Raw genomic sequence first — 18,119 nt, 5'->3', positions numbered from 1 at the left:
AAAGTAATTTAATAAACCTAACACTAAAAGGCAGTCTGACTGACCTGAGGGGGGAAAAGTAGGAAAGCAACCTTATACAAGGCTGTGTAAATGTAGTGTGTTGTAGTGTGGATCAATATGATAGTGAAGAACTACACAAACAAAAGTAGTGACTCCAGAATTGAATATACTTTAACATATAGTGCTTTTGAGAAGTAATTAGTTTTGTCTCTTGAGAAGATGGATGAATGGATAAGATACATTACATCATTATAACGTGTTTTTTTGCTAACCCCTGCAGGCTGCCGTTGCCATGCTTTTTATATGCTGTTACTTTTGATATGCTCGTACCTGCTCTTTCTCCACGGTCTAGACTTTGTTACTCCTGTCTCTTTTCAAATATCAGTTCTATCAAAATGTCTACAAACAAGTGCTACAGACTAAGCCAGGACCACCAGCTCTACAAGTCAAGATATTGCCAGCCACTTCAGTCACAACTTACTGTATTTCTTCCAGTTCCACCCTGCCCTCATTGCCCACCTCCACTGAGATCATTCCTGGGATTATAGCCACAAACGGCACACAACTCAGAAAGTTGTATTTGTAAACATGCATACAAGTTCAATATATTACATAGCTTCATTGCTTAATAATCAGTGTCAAAAACTACAACATCTGTATAGCTTTTTAAAGAGAACGCCTGCCATTTTCTTCTTTCTTTTGACAGATAGTTTAAAACGGTTTAAACAGAGAGTCCTCCTCCCCTTGATTTATATTGTCAGTGATGGTGATAATGGCCCTATCACAGCCCATGGCATGTGACACTGACTTTTTAGATGGTAGGCAGCAGATGCTGTGTTTGGAGTATATGAATGATAGCAAAGGCTGTACTTACAATGCCACCACACTGCTCAAGAGCCCATTTAATTATAGGACATTAGTCAAACTTTTAGTGTGATTAGTATAGAAAAGCAGGGGGATGATTAAACAACAATCTAACAAATGTGTTATTCACCAAAGTTTTATGAACTGCGCACACAACATTAGAAGACATACTCTAAAGCTAAAAAGTATGCAACTGCAACTGACCTACTTGGACTTATTGACCCGTTCATATACATGAAGACCATTTTCGTTCTGCCAAGCCTACTGTATATGTGTTGCCCATGAAAATAATGAAAATAATGAATTTCTGTGAGGAAGGAGTGCACAATTCTAAGGTATCATCTGTAAATATAATGCTTTGGAAAAGGGATGTGAAAATGAACACACAACTTTCCTAAAATAATTTAAAAGAAATCCGTACAAAATGTGACTTTCAAATGCACCGACTGGAAAATATTCAGGTAATTATGATTTGCTTTTATTATTATTTATTTTTCAGGGTTTTTCTCTAGAAAGTATTAATTTGTGCGTGCAAGTTTTTGCTGTACACAGTGGGAGTAAGATCAGGCTCACTTAGGAATGTAAAAATGCATAATGTTTTTATTTTTTTGAGAAAAATACTCATGCAGCCCAATTGACATCACAGCGTGACCTCTTCACTTGTTTTGTTGGCTCTCCTCACTCATCTCCTGGGACAAGTCAGAAATAATTTTAAGATGCTGTTGTTCATGAGGCTGATCTGTTATAGTTTCTGTTTGGTTTGATCACATTTGACCTGAAGAACTCTCAGGTCATCAGACATGGGGCTCTTGGTTGTTTCATCATCTAGATTTGAAGCTTAAGGGTTCTTGCTAGACAAGAAGAACAACCTTTCTCATTATATCAGATCCGCACACTCCAACGACTCATTCAAATTTCATCTCACAGTCCATTTGCCTTTGCCTGTCTGTATATATGTGTGTGTGTGTGTATTTGCGTGATTGTGCATGTGATCTTTTTATCTCACTGCCCTGTGTTTCTTGTCCGCCATGCTTTTTAATCATTCATAAAGCACGTTAGTCAATAATGGTGGTTTTAAATGTTTTATAAATAAACATGACTTGCCTGTCTCACCCCACTCTCCTCCCTGTTTATTCTGGGCACTCTCCTGTCGTGTATTATTTCAGCTTGTTTGTAGTCTAGGGACTCCCATCCATGCACAACCAATCTGACAGACCTCGACAGCCCAGTCATCAGTTGTAATACTTTCTTTTTTCAGAAATGTTACTGATGACAGAATTATGTTTCATCCAAAATATGCATTCACTTGGTGAATATGTGACTCGGTTGTTTATTTGATTCAGTTCTTTCTGTGAAAAGCTGTCGAGAAAAACTTTGCTCCATAATTGCAGAGGGACATGCAGCGTTCCTAAAAGATAATCAGCATATGACTATTACTTTGCTCCTTGCTGGTTATTTAATGTAACTTTTAATGCAATGCAACTTAATAGGGATAGAAGCTTCAATTTCAAGTCAATATGTTTGTGTATGTACTCAGTAAGACAGAAGCGGAAGTGCGGAAGTACAAGCAAACTAATTAATGAAGCATCAATTTTAGAAATGCTCCGGGGGTCTGTTACCTTACAACTGAATTGATCCTAAACCTGTCTTGCAGATCTATACTTTCCCAAAAAACACTGGAAGTAAAGATGCAACTGAAGAAAAGTCCGAACAGTGGAGATCGATATGCTTGGTTAAAATTCTCCTGGTGTAGACTTTGTCACACCAGTCTCTTTTCAAATACTATTAAAAGTATTATTCCCTGTCAATGGTCTTGGGCTTAGGCAACAAAAGCACTTAGTTAAGTTTCGTAAATCATCATTGTTTGGTTTAAAATCACCTAAAATGACTAACAGTGTCAACTCCAGAAATTGCCGCAACTTGAATATGTTATGTTGCTATGGCGTGCTGACAACGGCAAAAGTGCAAAAGTACAAATCAGGTGGGCGTTACACTTCCGACATCGTGGGTTGGGCCGGCTTTATCAGTGTTAACCACCATATCAGAGTGGTCTAGATTAGCTAGCCAGTTTAGCACACAAACTGGGACTCGCATGCACTAAAACGCATGTGCTACCGAACCAGCTCCGTAAAAAGAAGCTTGGATTACAATTCTCTGCTCAGGACGCCAACCCTCAAAAATACTGCTGTAATAATGCTCTGAATTTGAAACGTTGGACCTTTAAGGGCAAGAGCAGCAGCTAAATCTATCAAAGTAGGCTTAATCAAATTTACTCTGTCACTGCTGACTGTAAATCTGGCTGATTTTTCATGATGCTGTTGCAAATCCATGGTGTCTACTCTATTTGTTTCATGTATGCTTTGTATTTTATGTCATTTTTAATTAATCTAACATGGTTCATTGAGAATTTATTACAGCAAGTTACTTTAAATCAACCCATCCTTCTTGTCAGCACCATGGACAGCGGATGTTAAGAAGCTTTTAACAGTCTTGCTTGTAAGTGCTTTTTGGGGAATTTTGTGGAAAATTTTAAGAGCTTTTTTATGTAAAACTACTTTGAAATCAATCATTATTGGAAGACAGGGCCCTGTGAGTTATTTCCCCTCTCTCACCACAGTTGCTGACATACTACTCACTCATATATTACTGTCAACTTTGTTTCTCTCTTCACAAAGAAATATAATATTGACTGAAACTGCTGTGTCCCTCATTACCATCCATCTGTTATTGTTATTTTCTCCACACTCATGTTTAATTGATTTTTTTCTTATTTTGTGTTTTTTTACAAACTTTTTTTTGTGCAGCACAGCTTCAACGCTATCTTCAAGTCACAAAGAAATATAAAACATCATGAACTACTGTTCTATATATATAAAATACTTTAGACATCAGACTTTCACAACTCCCACATTATGTGTTTTTTTTGTTCAGATGAAAGCTACAACCTACGCATAGGTCTAACCACTTTCCTGTATTACATAAAAGATACTTATTAAGTTCACCTTTTACAAAGTAAAACAGATAGGGAGGCCAAAATCCAAAGTTTATTTGCTCAGTTTTACGTCCAATCACTAAATCAGTTTAAAATGTGACACATGCAGACTGTTATGAAAACCCCAGGGGACTGTTTGGCTGGTCAGTGTTTTACTTTGTAATCTAATCAGTTATGGTGTGCAGATGCTGTCCAGAAAACTATGAGTTCAAATTAATTTCACTCAATTATTAATATATTCAATATTACAAGGCACACATTGTTAAAGGTTAATGCAGTTGTCATATGTATCACGTATTTTACATCACCAAACAACATATTTCTATTTTTTACAAAAGAGTGTTTATGTATTAAACTCAAAAAATAAATAAATAAATATATATATATATATATATATTTATTTATTTATTTGACCTGTTTGGATGTCCCTAAATGCCAATTGTGTATTATATAAATTTAAACACCATTCGCCTAAACTATCAGGAGGACTACATACCGATCATCCCCATCTGAAGTCGACTTTAATCTGGCTCCCTATTTTTTCAATATTCTGCACAAAAATTGAGGACTGCAGACGTATAATAATTTAACAAATCATTTAAATTTTGATTTCTTTAAGAGGGTCTTTTGAACAGTTTTAATATGTCAGAAAAAAGGCAATACTGATAATATTGTCAAACCTAGAACACGACCACCCCTCTGTCAAGGTCCTCAACTGAAATGCTGTTGTTTTTAATAGTGTTGGAAGATACTTTACACGTCAACTTGGAACATAACAGTGTCAAATATCTTCCAGATACTGTTTGCCTCTGTCAACAGACTCAGAGTCATATCGTGCAGTCAGGGGGGCTTTTCAAGTCTGACAGAGACTTACTCAGAACTAGTTAACCTGGAACCACCGAGTACACATATTTGAGAGCACCACCAGCAGGAAACACATCCCTCATACACGAGACATGAAATCATTATAATGCCAAGCAGCAGGTCAATGATCAAAGACCATTGTTGTCACCGTTAATAGTTTGCTGACAGGAAAACACCAACAAAACAGATCGCCATTGCTTAAGGAAACACAAATGATGTGTTATGCAGGAAACAGTTACAGTAATGTGAACCAGTCCTGTTACCTGCATCAGGGCTTGTGTAGAATGACGTGTTTTTTCTTTTTTTTTACAGTTTAAATGCTCAACACTTGAATTTGCTGTACACTGGATGCAGCTTCAGAGAACCAACCATGACTCTCTCTACCCTTCTATGTCTATCTGTACAATTTATATACTTGCATATACACGTAGGTTTAGCATCTGTATGAGACGCAACGGGCCTTCAAGAAACAAAAAACTCATCCAACGAAATAGTACTCACGGACATCCACCATGACCTTGTTCCTGTAACTTTTTTATTGGGATTTAAGAATGTGCCACTACTTACTGAATTATAAAAAAACAAAAACATGGCATTGTTACATTTCTTTTTTTAACATATTACCTATTGTAATTTTGTGTGTGAAACATTTAAAAATATAAGAACATGCAGATGAGGCAGACTACACATTGTTTGTCAGTTAGCTGTACTACAATTGCACGTGGTTGGGCCATGTGCAGCTCCATTCATTTGTGAAGACAGTGAGTCAGTGGGCCTTCACAGAGTACATCTGGCAACTGTGAGTACATCTGCTAACTTAGAGTCTGTATGAAATCATACGAAGGCAGAGTTTACTCACAGCCCTTGTATGTATGTGGTGCTGGCTGCTCCACCCTCTGCAGGCAAGCTGGCATTGACCTTGGGGCAAAGCGCTTCATCTTCGCGCACGCTTCACCTCTTAATGATAAAATGAGAAAACTGGGTCGGAGATGTACATTCCCACCAGAAATAGTGGGAAGTTAACATCTTCAGCTGAGCACCAAGACTTCCAACTGGGAAATCATCTCTAAATAAATCAAATGAGTTTCACAAATAGGTGAGGAGCCTATGGGAGGCCCAGGTTTGCTCCTGGGAGGAATGAACAAGTCTGGATGATTAACTGAGAAATGAATGACCTGCTCGTGTATCCACTAGAAACCTACTTGGGCAATCAAATGACTCCAAATTAAATGATATTTGGTACATTGAGTTCTTTATAGAGACCGATGTTGTTTTTCATGACTATTTATCATCTCAGCTCAAGGAGTTTTAGTTAGTCCCTGAAGAAAAATCGGAAACACAATTAATTTGCTTCAACCCGCACTTCAAGAAAAATCATGTTCAGATTTCGCCGTCTTCCATACAATAAGCAGTAAATTAAGCCAAAGTCATATTGTATTTGAAAGAAAAGACACTATCACAATGTCCACTAACGGAACATTTTTGCAGCTTTTGAAAACAATGGCGCTTTAAAGTCACACATGTTGCAAACGCGAGAAAGAGAGACAGGGAGAGAAACGCAAAGAAACCGACCATGCGTTCATATTAAAAAGCAATGGAATCTGCCATGAGATAGCATTACAACTCACCAGAGTTGGGATCAGAGTTGCCGTCAGCTTCAGTCCTCTTATCGGGGGAGGCCTGCTCGTAGAAGTCGTCCTGCGCCTGCACCAGAGGGAGAGGTTGTGTGAGGAGGGAGCCACTGCCTACAGGCTCGTGGTCCCCCAGACCGCTGTCACTGCAGCTCTCCTGAGAGCCATCCGGCAGGTGAAACGTGACGCGCCGCTGCGACTAGAACCAAGAGCACAAAACAGAGCCTCTGATGTTAGTGCTCTGCTCTGCCCCCTCAAAGTTTTATCCCTATAACACTATGATTTGACACTGAGCCGAGCAAGCTCATGCTTGACACACTGATCAGTACTGCAGTGTGAAATAAGCAGCCTTAAGAGATTGTCTGAACGATGTAAAATGTATTAAACATTTACAAGTCAGGAAGGCATTGACGAATAGAAGGGTTCATTTCCCGTTTCAGAAGACTGATTGCCGAATCAAATGTCTATTTTGACCTGGGCCGCGTTATTGATGGGAAGGGGAGGCAACACATGGTAAATACAGTCACGTTTCACTGCACAATGACAACCAATAACAGCATGCAAATTAAACATCATGCACTGCTACAAAAATTGAGCAAGGTGAAAAGTGCAAATTGGCGAGCCTTTTATAAATGCATGGATAATGCATAGTGTAATTAATGTCAGGGATAACTAATCAAGGCCGGGGAAATGTCCAGATAGTGGTGGCAGCATATTATCATGTTTGTGAGGACTGCTTCAGGGGCATTTACAGCCCAATTGTTCAGTTTGTGTTGTCAGTTTGTCTGCGCGTCGGCAAAGTCAAAGTGGCCTGCAGAGTTAACAGAAGTCGCCCCCAGGGTGTCCTTCTTCCCACATTCCGCACTATCACTGACGAGAGGTATTTCTTAACCCAAACGTGTTCCTGATACAAGTCGTATAGCTCTCCTGCTGGAGATATGCATGCTAACACAGACGCGCACGGACACACGTACACGCACACACCGTCACACCGTAAAGCCATCGTGATTGAATTTCCCATTGTTAATTCCGAGTGTCTTTTCCCCTTGCTCTAATGACATTTTCCTCAGGCTTTTTCATAAGTCCAGACACAAGCCTCCAGCTAACCTTTCGTGAGCACAGAGAGGTCCCTGCCACATCCTTGGTATGACAGGCAGAGACGGGGTTTACAGTAATTATTGGCAAAAGCAAAGGTCACCCAATCTGCAGTCTAATGCAAATGACCTCATTATATATTTTAGAACTGCTCCAAATAAAATGCAACATTCAATGAACCAAAAAGATGGAATAAAGAAAGAAAGAAAAATGGGGAGGTGAGGGAGGCGGGGGTTGGGGACTTGCAGGCAGACCTAGGAGACTAGGGGTAGAAAGAAAAAAAAAAAGATAGATTCAGATGTAAATGCATGGTGTTCAATTTTCATGAGGGACAGATGATGTAGACAGACAGACAGACAGATAGATAGATAGATAGATAGATAGATAGATAGATAGATAGATAGATAAAGCTCTTAATCTGCAACTCAAACTTTACCAAAACCTGTCTGCCATAACAACGCTGGAGGAAGATGTCAATCCTTACATGCCCAGCGGTGTTGCAATGACACTGATAATACTCGGATGACAAAAGAGACAACGGATTGAAATGACAAGAAAGAATGTTTTATGAAAGTCGGGGCTATGACAGCTATGTGTATTGCATGGGTGTCGTTTATGACAAGCCACGGTGGATTTAATTATATACTTAGCTTTTTTGATGCCCTTTTAAACAGAATTAGTTGCAATCAACAGTTAAAATAAGATTTATAGATAAACACTTATCTTATTTGACAGTTGAATAGGCCATCTATGAAAGGCCTATCAGAAATAACACCATCCAAAATCCAGTATATATTCCCAAAACTCTAAATCAGGATTTGAACAATGCTTCACATTTGCAGTCTCCAAGGAGAACTGAAAGTGCAGAATCAAGTACAATTAAATGTAAAGGTCTTGTAAAACAGTAGGAATCTGGATAAATGTCACCGGTAGTAATTATAAAGAGGCAGATGATCAGATGTGGCATTTCGAAATGAAGATGACATAATGGGGAGAAAAAGAATCTAGCTCTAACGGGGCTCCCTCTTTTGTTTGTGTGACAGCTAGACTATACTGATTAGGAGATATAGTTATCATTTTTACATAAGGTGAGGCATGCTATGGGTGTGTAGTTTAAAAACAAAATAAACCCTGGAAAGCCGGAGGGTGAGGCAAGCCGTAAAGGTTTGACAGGTTTGGTGTATTTGCAGTTAATTAACAGTGGCTTCATATGTTTTTCTTCCTGCTGATGCCAAAGACGTTGGCCTTGGGCAAGGTAGCCATCTATTTGTTGGCTGCCCTGGAAGTGTCAAGCTAGCTATACTGATACTGGCAGCTTTTATACCAACTCCTTCCAGAGTTAAGGAGGCAACTATATATTTTTACATGAAAGTACTATTCATTGTGTATATCTAAATAGCAAACCTGGATTAATGGATTGACTAATTAAAGAAATGTGCTAAAACTGTAGCTGATCAAAGTGTATTATAAACATGGTGTTTATCCATTAAACTGGATAAAGTGTAGGATTGGGATTGATGTACAATGTACAGGAGCTTTTCCAAAGCTTTTCTAAAAAGGCTCAAGATAAGTACATGACAGTATCTAGAGTACATGCCCATCAGTATGAAGACATTCATGAAAATACTCTGATTAAGTGAACACAAAAGGAAATGCAGTAGACAGTGTGACGGTGGAAAAATGAATGCTGTTGATTGAAGACCAGGGAAAAGAACAGCAATGTTAATTCTCAATTAATCACAGTGACAAATCTGATATTCCAAAATGGTCTTCTCATGTACATGACAAGTGCAGGCAATAATAGAAGCGGTAATAACTTTGTATGTAATTTCCTTTGATTTTGATTTTTAGCGGAGGGAAGAAAATGGCTTATTATTGATTGGGTTAATGGTTTCGGTGTGTGCTGTCAAATACTGCTGGACTGGTGGGACTTTTAAATGAAATCTTGTTCAGTGCCCTGTCAAATTTTATTCTGGGGTTTGTCTGAGCGAAGCAGAAGAGGTTTAGCGTAATGCTATACTTTACTGCACATGCCAAAAGTATGAAATGATTGAGATTTCTTTGGTAAATATTCCACATTTACCCACATTCCATATTCCCTTCATTGTTCCAAGCTAAATTATTCATAATTAATCATTTAGAAAAAAAGGTCCAGTTTTAAGTAGGCGGTCTTCGTCGCTGTGTCTGTTTGTGTTTGCACATGAGTTTATTTATGTTTTTAAGGATGTTTGAAGATATTTGTACTTCTCTCTTGCTGACAGTCACAAGTAACATTAGCATAACACCGGCTTAAACTATCCCTGCTGCCAGTTTACAACATATTATGGCTTATCACGCCTGCTAACCCTTATTATCCGCTTGTTTTTATAATTTGCCTGACCAAACACACTTAAACAAACACGGAGCAAAATCGCAGCACTTTGCTGCTGGAGGGTTTAAATTCCAGCAAGCCTGCAAATTATGAAGAATGGCGGTCGCCCTTGGGTCTATATAGAAAGGATACGATATGGAGCAAACTGAAAATAAAATCTGACTGGAGAGAATGGCAATTTTGTTGCAAATGGGGCAAAACACTCCATGAGTATTATTATCATTATCATCACTATTAGCTGGTGGAAAAGTAAATAGTAGTAATGTGATATATTAATTCAACGTGCATTAGTTATTTTGATCTAAAGCTTGCATTTCCATTTTTAAGGAGTAACAAATTGCTTTTTTGATCAAGGTTTGAATAGAGAACAATCTGTAACCAAATGGCAAACATAACATACATAAAGCAGTTCGTCACCCACAATATATACCAGCTACTGTAGCTCTTCATGTCAACACTTCTGTTGAAAATCTAAATCAGTGGGTGAAATATACCGAATCACTGCGCAGTAAAGACTCAATCCCACAGATAACAAAACTGATACAACTTTGGTTTTGTGTGACAGAAAACAAATAAGAATAGGGCTCATGAGCGCTCTCTTGCACTCTCTCCGCTTCTCCATCTCCTCCTGAGTGTGGCCATATGGAGCACAGTGTGCAAGTCAAAAACAACTTCTGTGGTGTGTTGTTTCCCACATGAAGTCAATATAACACTACATTTCTATAAGGCAGACATTTAATGAGCAGAAGCACATCCTGAGCAGACACACACACACACACACACACCCACACACACACACGAAAGAATGCAACCCCGTCACCCCCACAAATAATCTTATCTAACAGCAGTCTGACACCTGCGGTGAGAGAACACTTCCCACGAGTCCGTTCTCACAATCAGACCACTGAGGGAGATCAGTCAAGCAGGAAAACAAAACTCACAGAAATATCTCTTTCCCTTTCTCTCTCTGCCCTCCTCTCTCTCACTCGTTCTCTTCCCCTTGGAGACCAAAGGTGCTGTGCCATCTGCTGGCCACGTTGGAAAATACATTTTTCTTTTCTTTTTAAAAAAAAAATCAATACAAGGCCTCAAAACGTGAATGTCTTCTTTGTTCCACATGGTCATGCTGATTGATTTTTTCTTTCTTTCTCTGTCATCTCCTCTCTTTCTTACACCTTTGCACTACTATTACTGTACTTCAACACTTGCTGAAACAACAAAATGACAAAGCTGAATCTTATTTGATACTTTTAACCCTTAAAAAAAAAAAAAAAAATCTATACCCTGTTCTTGATCTTTCATCATGTTTTTGGTGTCATACTCTATTCCCCGCAGTGTTCCTCCACAACCCTGACAAGCTGTAACATTCCATAAAACATCAAATCAAGTGAAACATTAGCAGATGATAGACATTGCCTCCTGTCAACATAACATCCGGATTTCCTTTGGGATAAAGTGCATCACAATCTCAGTCAGGCAAGGCTCTATTTTCATGACATAAACACAGTCAAAAACAAGCTTTTCAGACTGCTTAGAAAAGATGAAAGACGCAGAGATAAAAAGAGTTCCCAAACTTGTTTCTGTAAGCAACACTCAAATAAAAAGTGACAAATAAATCACAATCTCCCCCGTCTTTGATTCTGCGTCTAATATTGACGTAGTCTGCTCCTGCTGCCTCTCCAGAGTCTAAGTCAGCTGCCTTCTGCTTTTCATCATTAAATCATAGCGAAGCAGTTCAGAGAAACATCTGCATTCTGCCACATCCACAATGAAGCTCGATCAGTCACTCCCTCGCTCTTTGGTTCACCACAAATATACACATACGCAAACACAAAGACAAACACAAACATACATAAATCTAAGTCACATCTGACCCATTTCTAAAATTGCAAGCTTGGAAGAGTGGACATGTACTGTAGTGTGTGTGTAATGTCTAACGGCAGTGTGCTTTGCGTTTGTCATTTCCATAACACTTGCTTAGCATGTGATTATCAACACAGTCCATCATTTTGACTCATTCTGGGCTAAATGATCTTGTGCAGATTTATGGATGCAGCGTAGAGAATGCATGTTTATTTATTTATCCTTCAACCATTTATTGTCCAACCCACATGGAAGTCGTTTATTCTCATGAAAAAGCATGTATGTAGTCGTGCGGTGTGCTCGTCACCAGACTCACCACTCTCACCTCTCATCTTTCACAGATGACGGGAGCGGGAGCGGCAACTGCTGCGACAATTTCCCTCTCGCTAATGTCCTCGAAGTCCAATTTGTTTTCTTTTTATCCGTCTACACCCCCTTAATTAAGTCCATCTCCTCCTACAGTCACACGCGAGCATGAGCACCCGTCCCTGCTTTTTTTTTCTTGGTTACTTTAATGGATATTTGGGCTTTTGCATGAAATGTAAGGATGATCAGAACAGTGAGACAGAATCAAAACATTAAAGTTGCAGGAGTAAAACCAAAGCAATATGCGGATACATGCTAAAATTCTCTGTAGAGTCAATTTAGGGTGCTACGAATTGCCTTGAGCAGCTACCGTAAACAGCACACCCAACCAAACAGTGGGTGTCTCAGATGTCTCATCTTGTCAAGTGGTTTAACAATGAAGAATAAAGAAGACAGTCAACAACATGTGATTAGATGCCCTTAAATTGTGTCGTCCTTCATATAATCGCCATCAATAGTATCAAAAATGGAGTTGGTGAAAATCTTGCAGATTATAACTTTAAAGCGCAATAATATTGTTAAACATCGTGTACTAGACATATGATTGCTGAAATCCAAGATACGTGTTAAGAGGCAAAATAGATGCTGGGATGAGACGTGGTAATCAAAAAGCCTACACTCCATGGCTTTGAACTAAGCACAGGCAAGTGCAGAAAAAATGTACTCTTTACAAAAAGCTTAAGGAACAAGCCTTCTAGAATCATCTCTTCAGTATAGCTCTCTCAGTGTTCTCACTCAGCCAAGTCAGTCAAAGTTAGGTTTAAGATGCAACTAACAGGCACGGTCGAGGTTGAGCTTACCTAGCCTGACAACACAGGCCAACATTAAATTAATGTATTGCCTTAGATGACAATTTAATTTATAATTGATGTCATCTAACACCACCTGAGCTACATCTGGACAGCATGGGCTCATCTTTTCCCCTCACCACCCTGCAGTGATCTCTCTCTCTCTCTCTCTCTCTCTCTCTCTCTCTGCCCCCCTACTTTGGCGTGCTGTTAAATAACCTGACGTGGCTGAGTGAGAACTGCGAGACAGGAGTAGTTCAACCAGCTTCCCTCTGTGCCTTAAGCACAGCTGAAGAAACCTGTGCATCTGCCACAGAGCATTAGCTACAAAGTTAACCACTACTGACTCACTCATCGGTTCTTCCCTCAGCAGACATCCACTGCCATAAAACGAGACACTGGAATTCTTCTCTACGTGTGTCTCCTGCATCAGGATGAAGGATTTGACACTCAGAGACAGTTAACTACAGAGCAGAGCAGGCAAGGCCCTGAGCACTGAATGGGGAAGCTTGATGTGTTTATGAGTTACAGTCCATGTGATCTTGGTGCTGCGCTCACAATGAAGTCACTGCTCTGTGGCACTTCGGAGGGTGTCTCCTCTTTTATTTACTCACCACAAATGCGTGTGAGACATACCTTTGTGTCAATGCACCGTACAAAAGAGTTAGAAATATTAAAAGGTAATCAAAAGTAAATACAAGGCATTCATGCTGCATTAAAACCTACATATTTATTTGTACTCACACAAAAACCAAAGCATAATCACAGTGTACTCTATGATTCATAATAATCTACCACCCAATTAGCTGTCATTAAATCCTATTTGCGATTCCATTACACCAAACTGGTACAGAGGCACACATTTGTTTAGTTGGATCCCTGTTTATCCTGTGGAAACGATAGCTATTTACATAGACCATGATTATTCAGCTTTGAGAGATCAAATGCAAATCGATGCAGCTGGGAGGTCTTGTTGACTTTGGCCACTGGTGATTTTTTTTGTTTGTTTCTAGAACAGCAAACAGAATATCATAACCTTTTAACGGACTGTCTACTAACTATATATATTGTTCATTAAAACCAAGCAATCGTAGAGTTGGTATGTATAATTTGCACAAGATGTGACAGCTCCCTCTACTTAAATCATTTAAATCAGGGGCTTGTATTAACAATGAGCAACAATGATTCTTAATGCTGTAAATAATTTGCACGCTACCTACATAATATATACATTACTTGACTGATTGGGCTTGTATTGTCACACCAGCGTAGACGCAAAGCAATGTGAACGGTGAGTCAGCTCTACCAAAATCTGACCAATTCTTAGCTGTAAAAAAAGTTGTTTCTTCTTATTATGTCTCAAAGCACTTTCTTTTCTCTTTGCATAACCCTATTAACAATAAATTTGATTTAATTTATCCGTCCTGTTAATGGAAAAAAGGTGTCATGAGGGTATTAATCTAATACATTTAGTTTGGAAATACACAACTAATCCACACGTTAAACTCACAAGCTTCTACATTATCACAATCTCTTGTTAAAAGCTGAATCCAACTGACTGGATAATTAGCAAAGTGCTATAAAGTGCTAAAACTTAATGACATGGGCAACAACTGATTAGTGTGATACTGCAGCTTAAAGAGAAGCTGTATGCACAGTAGCTGCTGTTTAAAGACAATGAAACAATAAAAGGCAACGTACAGCAATATCTCTCACTACTCTAACCAGCATTCCAAAGTTATGGCCTGAAATTAATTGAAAAGGCTTTGTTAAATTGTAGACCATGTTAACCACGTTCCACTATAACAAAATGTAAATGTCACTTAAATAGTATGAGAAGGACATTTTGCAATCTGTACTTGTAGGGGCAACTTGTAACCTCTTCCAAAAGCAGCAGATGTTCATGTCACTTGATAATGGGAAGAAAGTGATAACGGAAGTGATGTTTGATGCACCATGGCAAGGTGTTGACAGTGCCACCAAACATCACTATCGACACCCTGCACTTACTGTACGTGCCAGCCGTCATGGTGTTACATGGGCATGCACACCCGACATACTTAGGCCTGTGTATACAAAGATGCGAAATGTCGACTGAAGAGCTTCGCAAAGTCCCCAAATATCTTTTTTTTTTTTTGCCAATTTCACAAGGATTTAAATAGTTGGGTGCATAATTAACATTTTCATGTACATACATGGATTCACATAATTGCATTTAGAGTTAGCGTATAATTTATTACACGTATATTTATTGTGTACATATCAATTCGTAGCTTATACTGTACGGTACAGAAGCACTGTCTCCTCATGTATGTGGACAATCAAAGCTGCTTCATACTAATCCTCATTATAGCACACTACATTGGATTTGTAAAACATCCAGCATACACACACCTGCTGTTTTGCCATTTCACCCATCAGGAAATTAGAAACTAACTTTTTTCCTGAGAGGACAGTCACAATGAGGGAAAGCCTTTGTAATTAATTGTATGGTCAATGATCTTACCAACAATTATTTCTGATGCAACTAATCATCTGGAAAATAAGAATCACCCAGACCTTTTTCCATTAGTTTTGTTGCCAAGCAGCCAGCAATTCCCCTCCAACAGTTTCTAGTGAAAGCAAAGCACCAGCGTAATGCATAGTGGTGGATTGTGTGTCGCAGTGCATAATTTGTTTTTGTTTGTATGTGATCGCCTGCCTGTTTGCATTTCGGGAGACTGTGACAGAAAAGGAACACTTCTCTGTGTGTGTTATTTTGTTTCTTTCACTGATGGAAAACCATTCAGCCAAAATGTAGACCAAAGTAGCATTATATGTTTATGTACAGTAGCAAAGCGACAGTTTTCAGCATTGTTGAATTTCTAGAAATGTCTTTTATTTGTACCTTTATTGTGCAGCAGGATGGAAACTAGATTTGCACATGATGAACAGAGGAAGAAGAAACATATGAAAAAGAAAGGAATGAATATTAATGGTCCAGAAGACATTTTCAACCATTTAGGTATCTGTTTTGTGAGGTGGATGGCACCCATCAGGATCTTCCGTTATCCTTTCTTTGGATTTACAACACTGAACGGATATCCTAACCAATTAGAAACAATACACATGAAAATAATTCAAATTGTTTTCTCAATAACTGGTCTTTAAATGGTGCTGACAGAACAACATTTGAATCTATATAAGGGTAAGGCTGTATTTTAAACAGTTCATCTGAGGTTTGCCTCATCTTGAAAAATGTCCTCAAAAGGATGACAAAATAAACTAAAAGAGCATAGGGAGATCCATTTTAAACAGCTTATTCAACCCCACTACATCTTTGGCCTAGCATTGCATGCAGAATAAACCCATAAAAGACTTGATAAGTTGGTCTACCATTTCCCTGGGTACACCTTTGACTTGTTCCTTGTAGACACAGAGCTACGAAAATAGACTGAAATATTCAACAAATATCTGCTTTACTTAGATCTGACCAGAATCATTAACAAAACCAGGAACACTCAATTGCAAATATCCACTGCAAGGTCGCATTATGCCTCTGATCTGCTTTTAGTGTAAATTTGAAAACAGTGATAAGCATGCCGGTGTGAAGATCTGCATTTTTGCCTTTGTAAAATGTGTTTGAAATAATATGACGTGTAAGTTATACAATTCAAACAGTATCTCATGTATCTGGGTGATGATGAATGCAGGATAGGAGCAATGATCATGGACAGCGTAATATAGTTGTATCACCACTTATCCCACGGATGTTTAAAAAAATAGAATATCCACATATGGTGGCCCATTCGTAGCATGACAATTGATAAAAATGTCTATTGTCCCCTATGACCATAACTCATTCACGTCAAGGTCTGCTGTTTCTGTTGTGCAGCTATTTTGGAACAACACTCTGAGCCCATGAGCATCACCTGACCCACAGTTACAACTTTGTCCATTATGCTAAAATTGCTGCACACACAGAGGCTTATCCGTATCGGGCTCAGAAACAAAGCTAGCAAAAGCCAATCTAGTACAGCAGCGTTTCCATTTTTTTCATTTTACTGCAGGATTTCAAAGTGATCCTAGTTCAGATGATAACAGACCTCGCAGTCAACTCCCACTTCTTGATCACTTCCAAGACTCCTTTACTTTGACACCCAATTCTCCTGGTGTTCCATTATTTTTATCTGGACAGGCCTCTTGACAGTTGGCTTTAAATATACAAAATGTTCCCTGATGCAGGCTTTCTCAAAATCTCCTGACCACCATGTCTATTGTTAGCCCAAATGGAGCCTCCCCACTATATCCACCATAGCTGCACAGGAGGGTCCCCTTAAAAAAATGCACAATGACAGCAGTGTCGACTTCTTCTCATGTTCCAGTAAATTATGGACAACTCTTAATCAAAAGCCTCACAAAACAGATGTGTAACTTCAGTGTCTCAATAACATCACTAAATAAAATTCAGTTATATCTTCTTTCCGCGCAACATTGCCCTCGACACTGGTGTTTTTGAATAATCTGTTATAACTGTGTGAAATGGATAAGGAATGCACTGCATCAGACTCCCTTTGATCTTTCAGCCCATTATCCATCTTTCCATTTTGTCTCGGTCTTTGGTCACTTTTCTCTTTCCCTATGCACTTCTTTTGTGACCTACTCAGCCACAGCTTCTGTAGTCTAAGTACTTACACCAATAGCCCGAGGCAGGATGCGCTGATTTCCCTCAGCGGGAGAAAGGCTTACTTGTGACGGCCATGCCTTTTATACTGGTGGTCAGGTTGTGCGGATAGATTGATGTACTCAACTGCTAATCTTCTCTTGCCATCAACCCCATTGGCAGACTAATCTCTATAGGCTTTTCGAGTTTTAGGTTATCTTCAGTTATAAATCACCTTTCATTGATTTAATTTAAATCTTTTAAATCGAGTTAAGGGAGGAAGCTCGCTTGATCATGGCTTTGATGGGTGAAGTCATATCTGATAGTTACAGTAAGGGTGAGACAAGCCAGCAGGGACGAACGCAGAATTGCATTAATACGTAGTGTCAGTGAAGCTTTGTGAAGATGACAGATCATCGGTGTGCAGCCTTGCTCCATCTCCGAAGCCGTCAACTAAACAGCCTACCCAGTGGTCAACATGTCAGCAGAACTGGCAAAGATTGCTTGTCTGTCTCCTTGGAAAGTTATAAATTACAAATGATAACTAAATAATTCAATAAATGCCAAAACAACCCCCGTTAGAAGAGAATTCTAAATACCTTTGATCTCTGCCCATATTTCTAAAAAAAAAATCTGGAACTAG

General features: G+C 39.0%; 1 protein-coding gene across 1 annotated transcript in view; it reads right to left on the bottom strand.

The window, feature by feature from the left end:
* pcdh9 (protocadherin 9) overlaps positions 1-18,119 on the bottom strand; it is a 183,377-nt gene that overhangs the window by 47,522 nt on the left and 117,736 nt on the right. Inside the window, exon 2 of the mRNA XM_076077613.1 lies at positions 6,349-6,550. Within this exon, the coding sequence (XP_075933728.1) occupies positions 6,349-6,550 (202 nt within the window). The remainder of the gene's footprint in view (positions 1-6,348; positions 6,551-18,119) is intronic.

Source organism: Anarhichas minor, unplaced genomic scaffold, assembly GCF_050575085.1.
Source record: "Anarhichas minor isolate MPS153535 unplaced genomic scaffold, ASM5057508v1 ptg000062l, whole genome shotgun sequence".
In the NCBI taxonomy this organism is placed as follows: domain Eukaryota; kingdom Metazoa; phylum Chordata; class Actinopteri; order Perciformes; family Anarhichadidae; genus Anarhichas; species Anarhichas minor.
The sequence above is the reverse complement of the archived record's forward strand: the minus strand, read 5'-3'. Positions and strand labels throughout refer to the sequence as shown.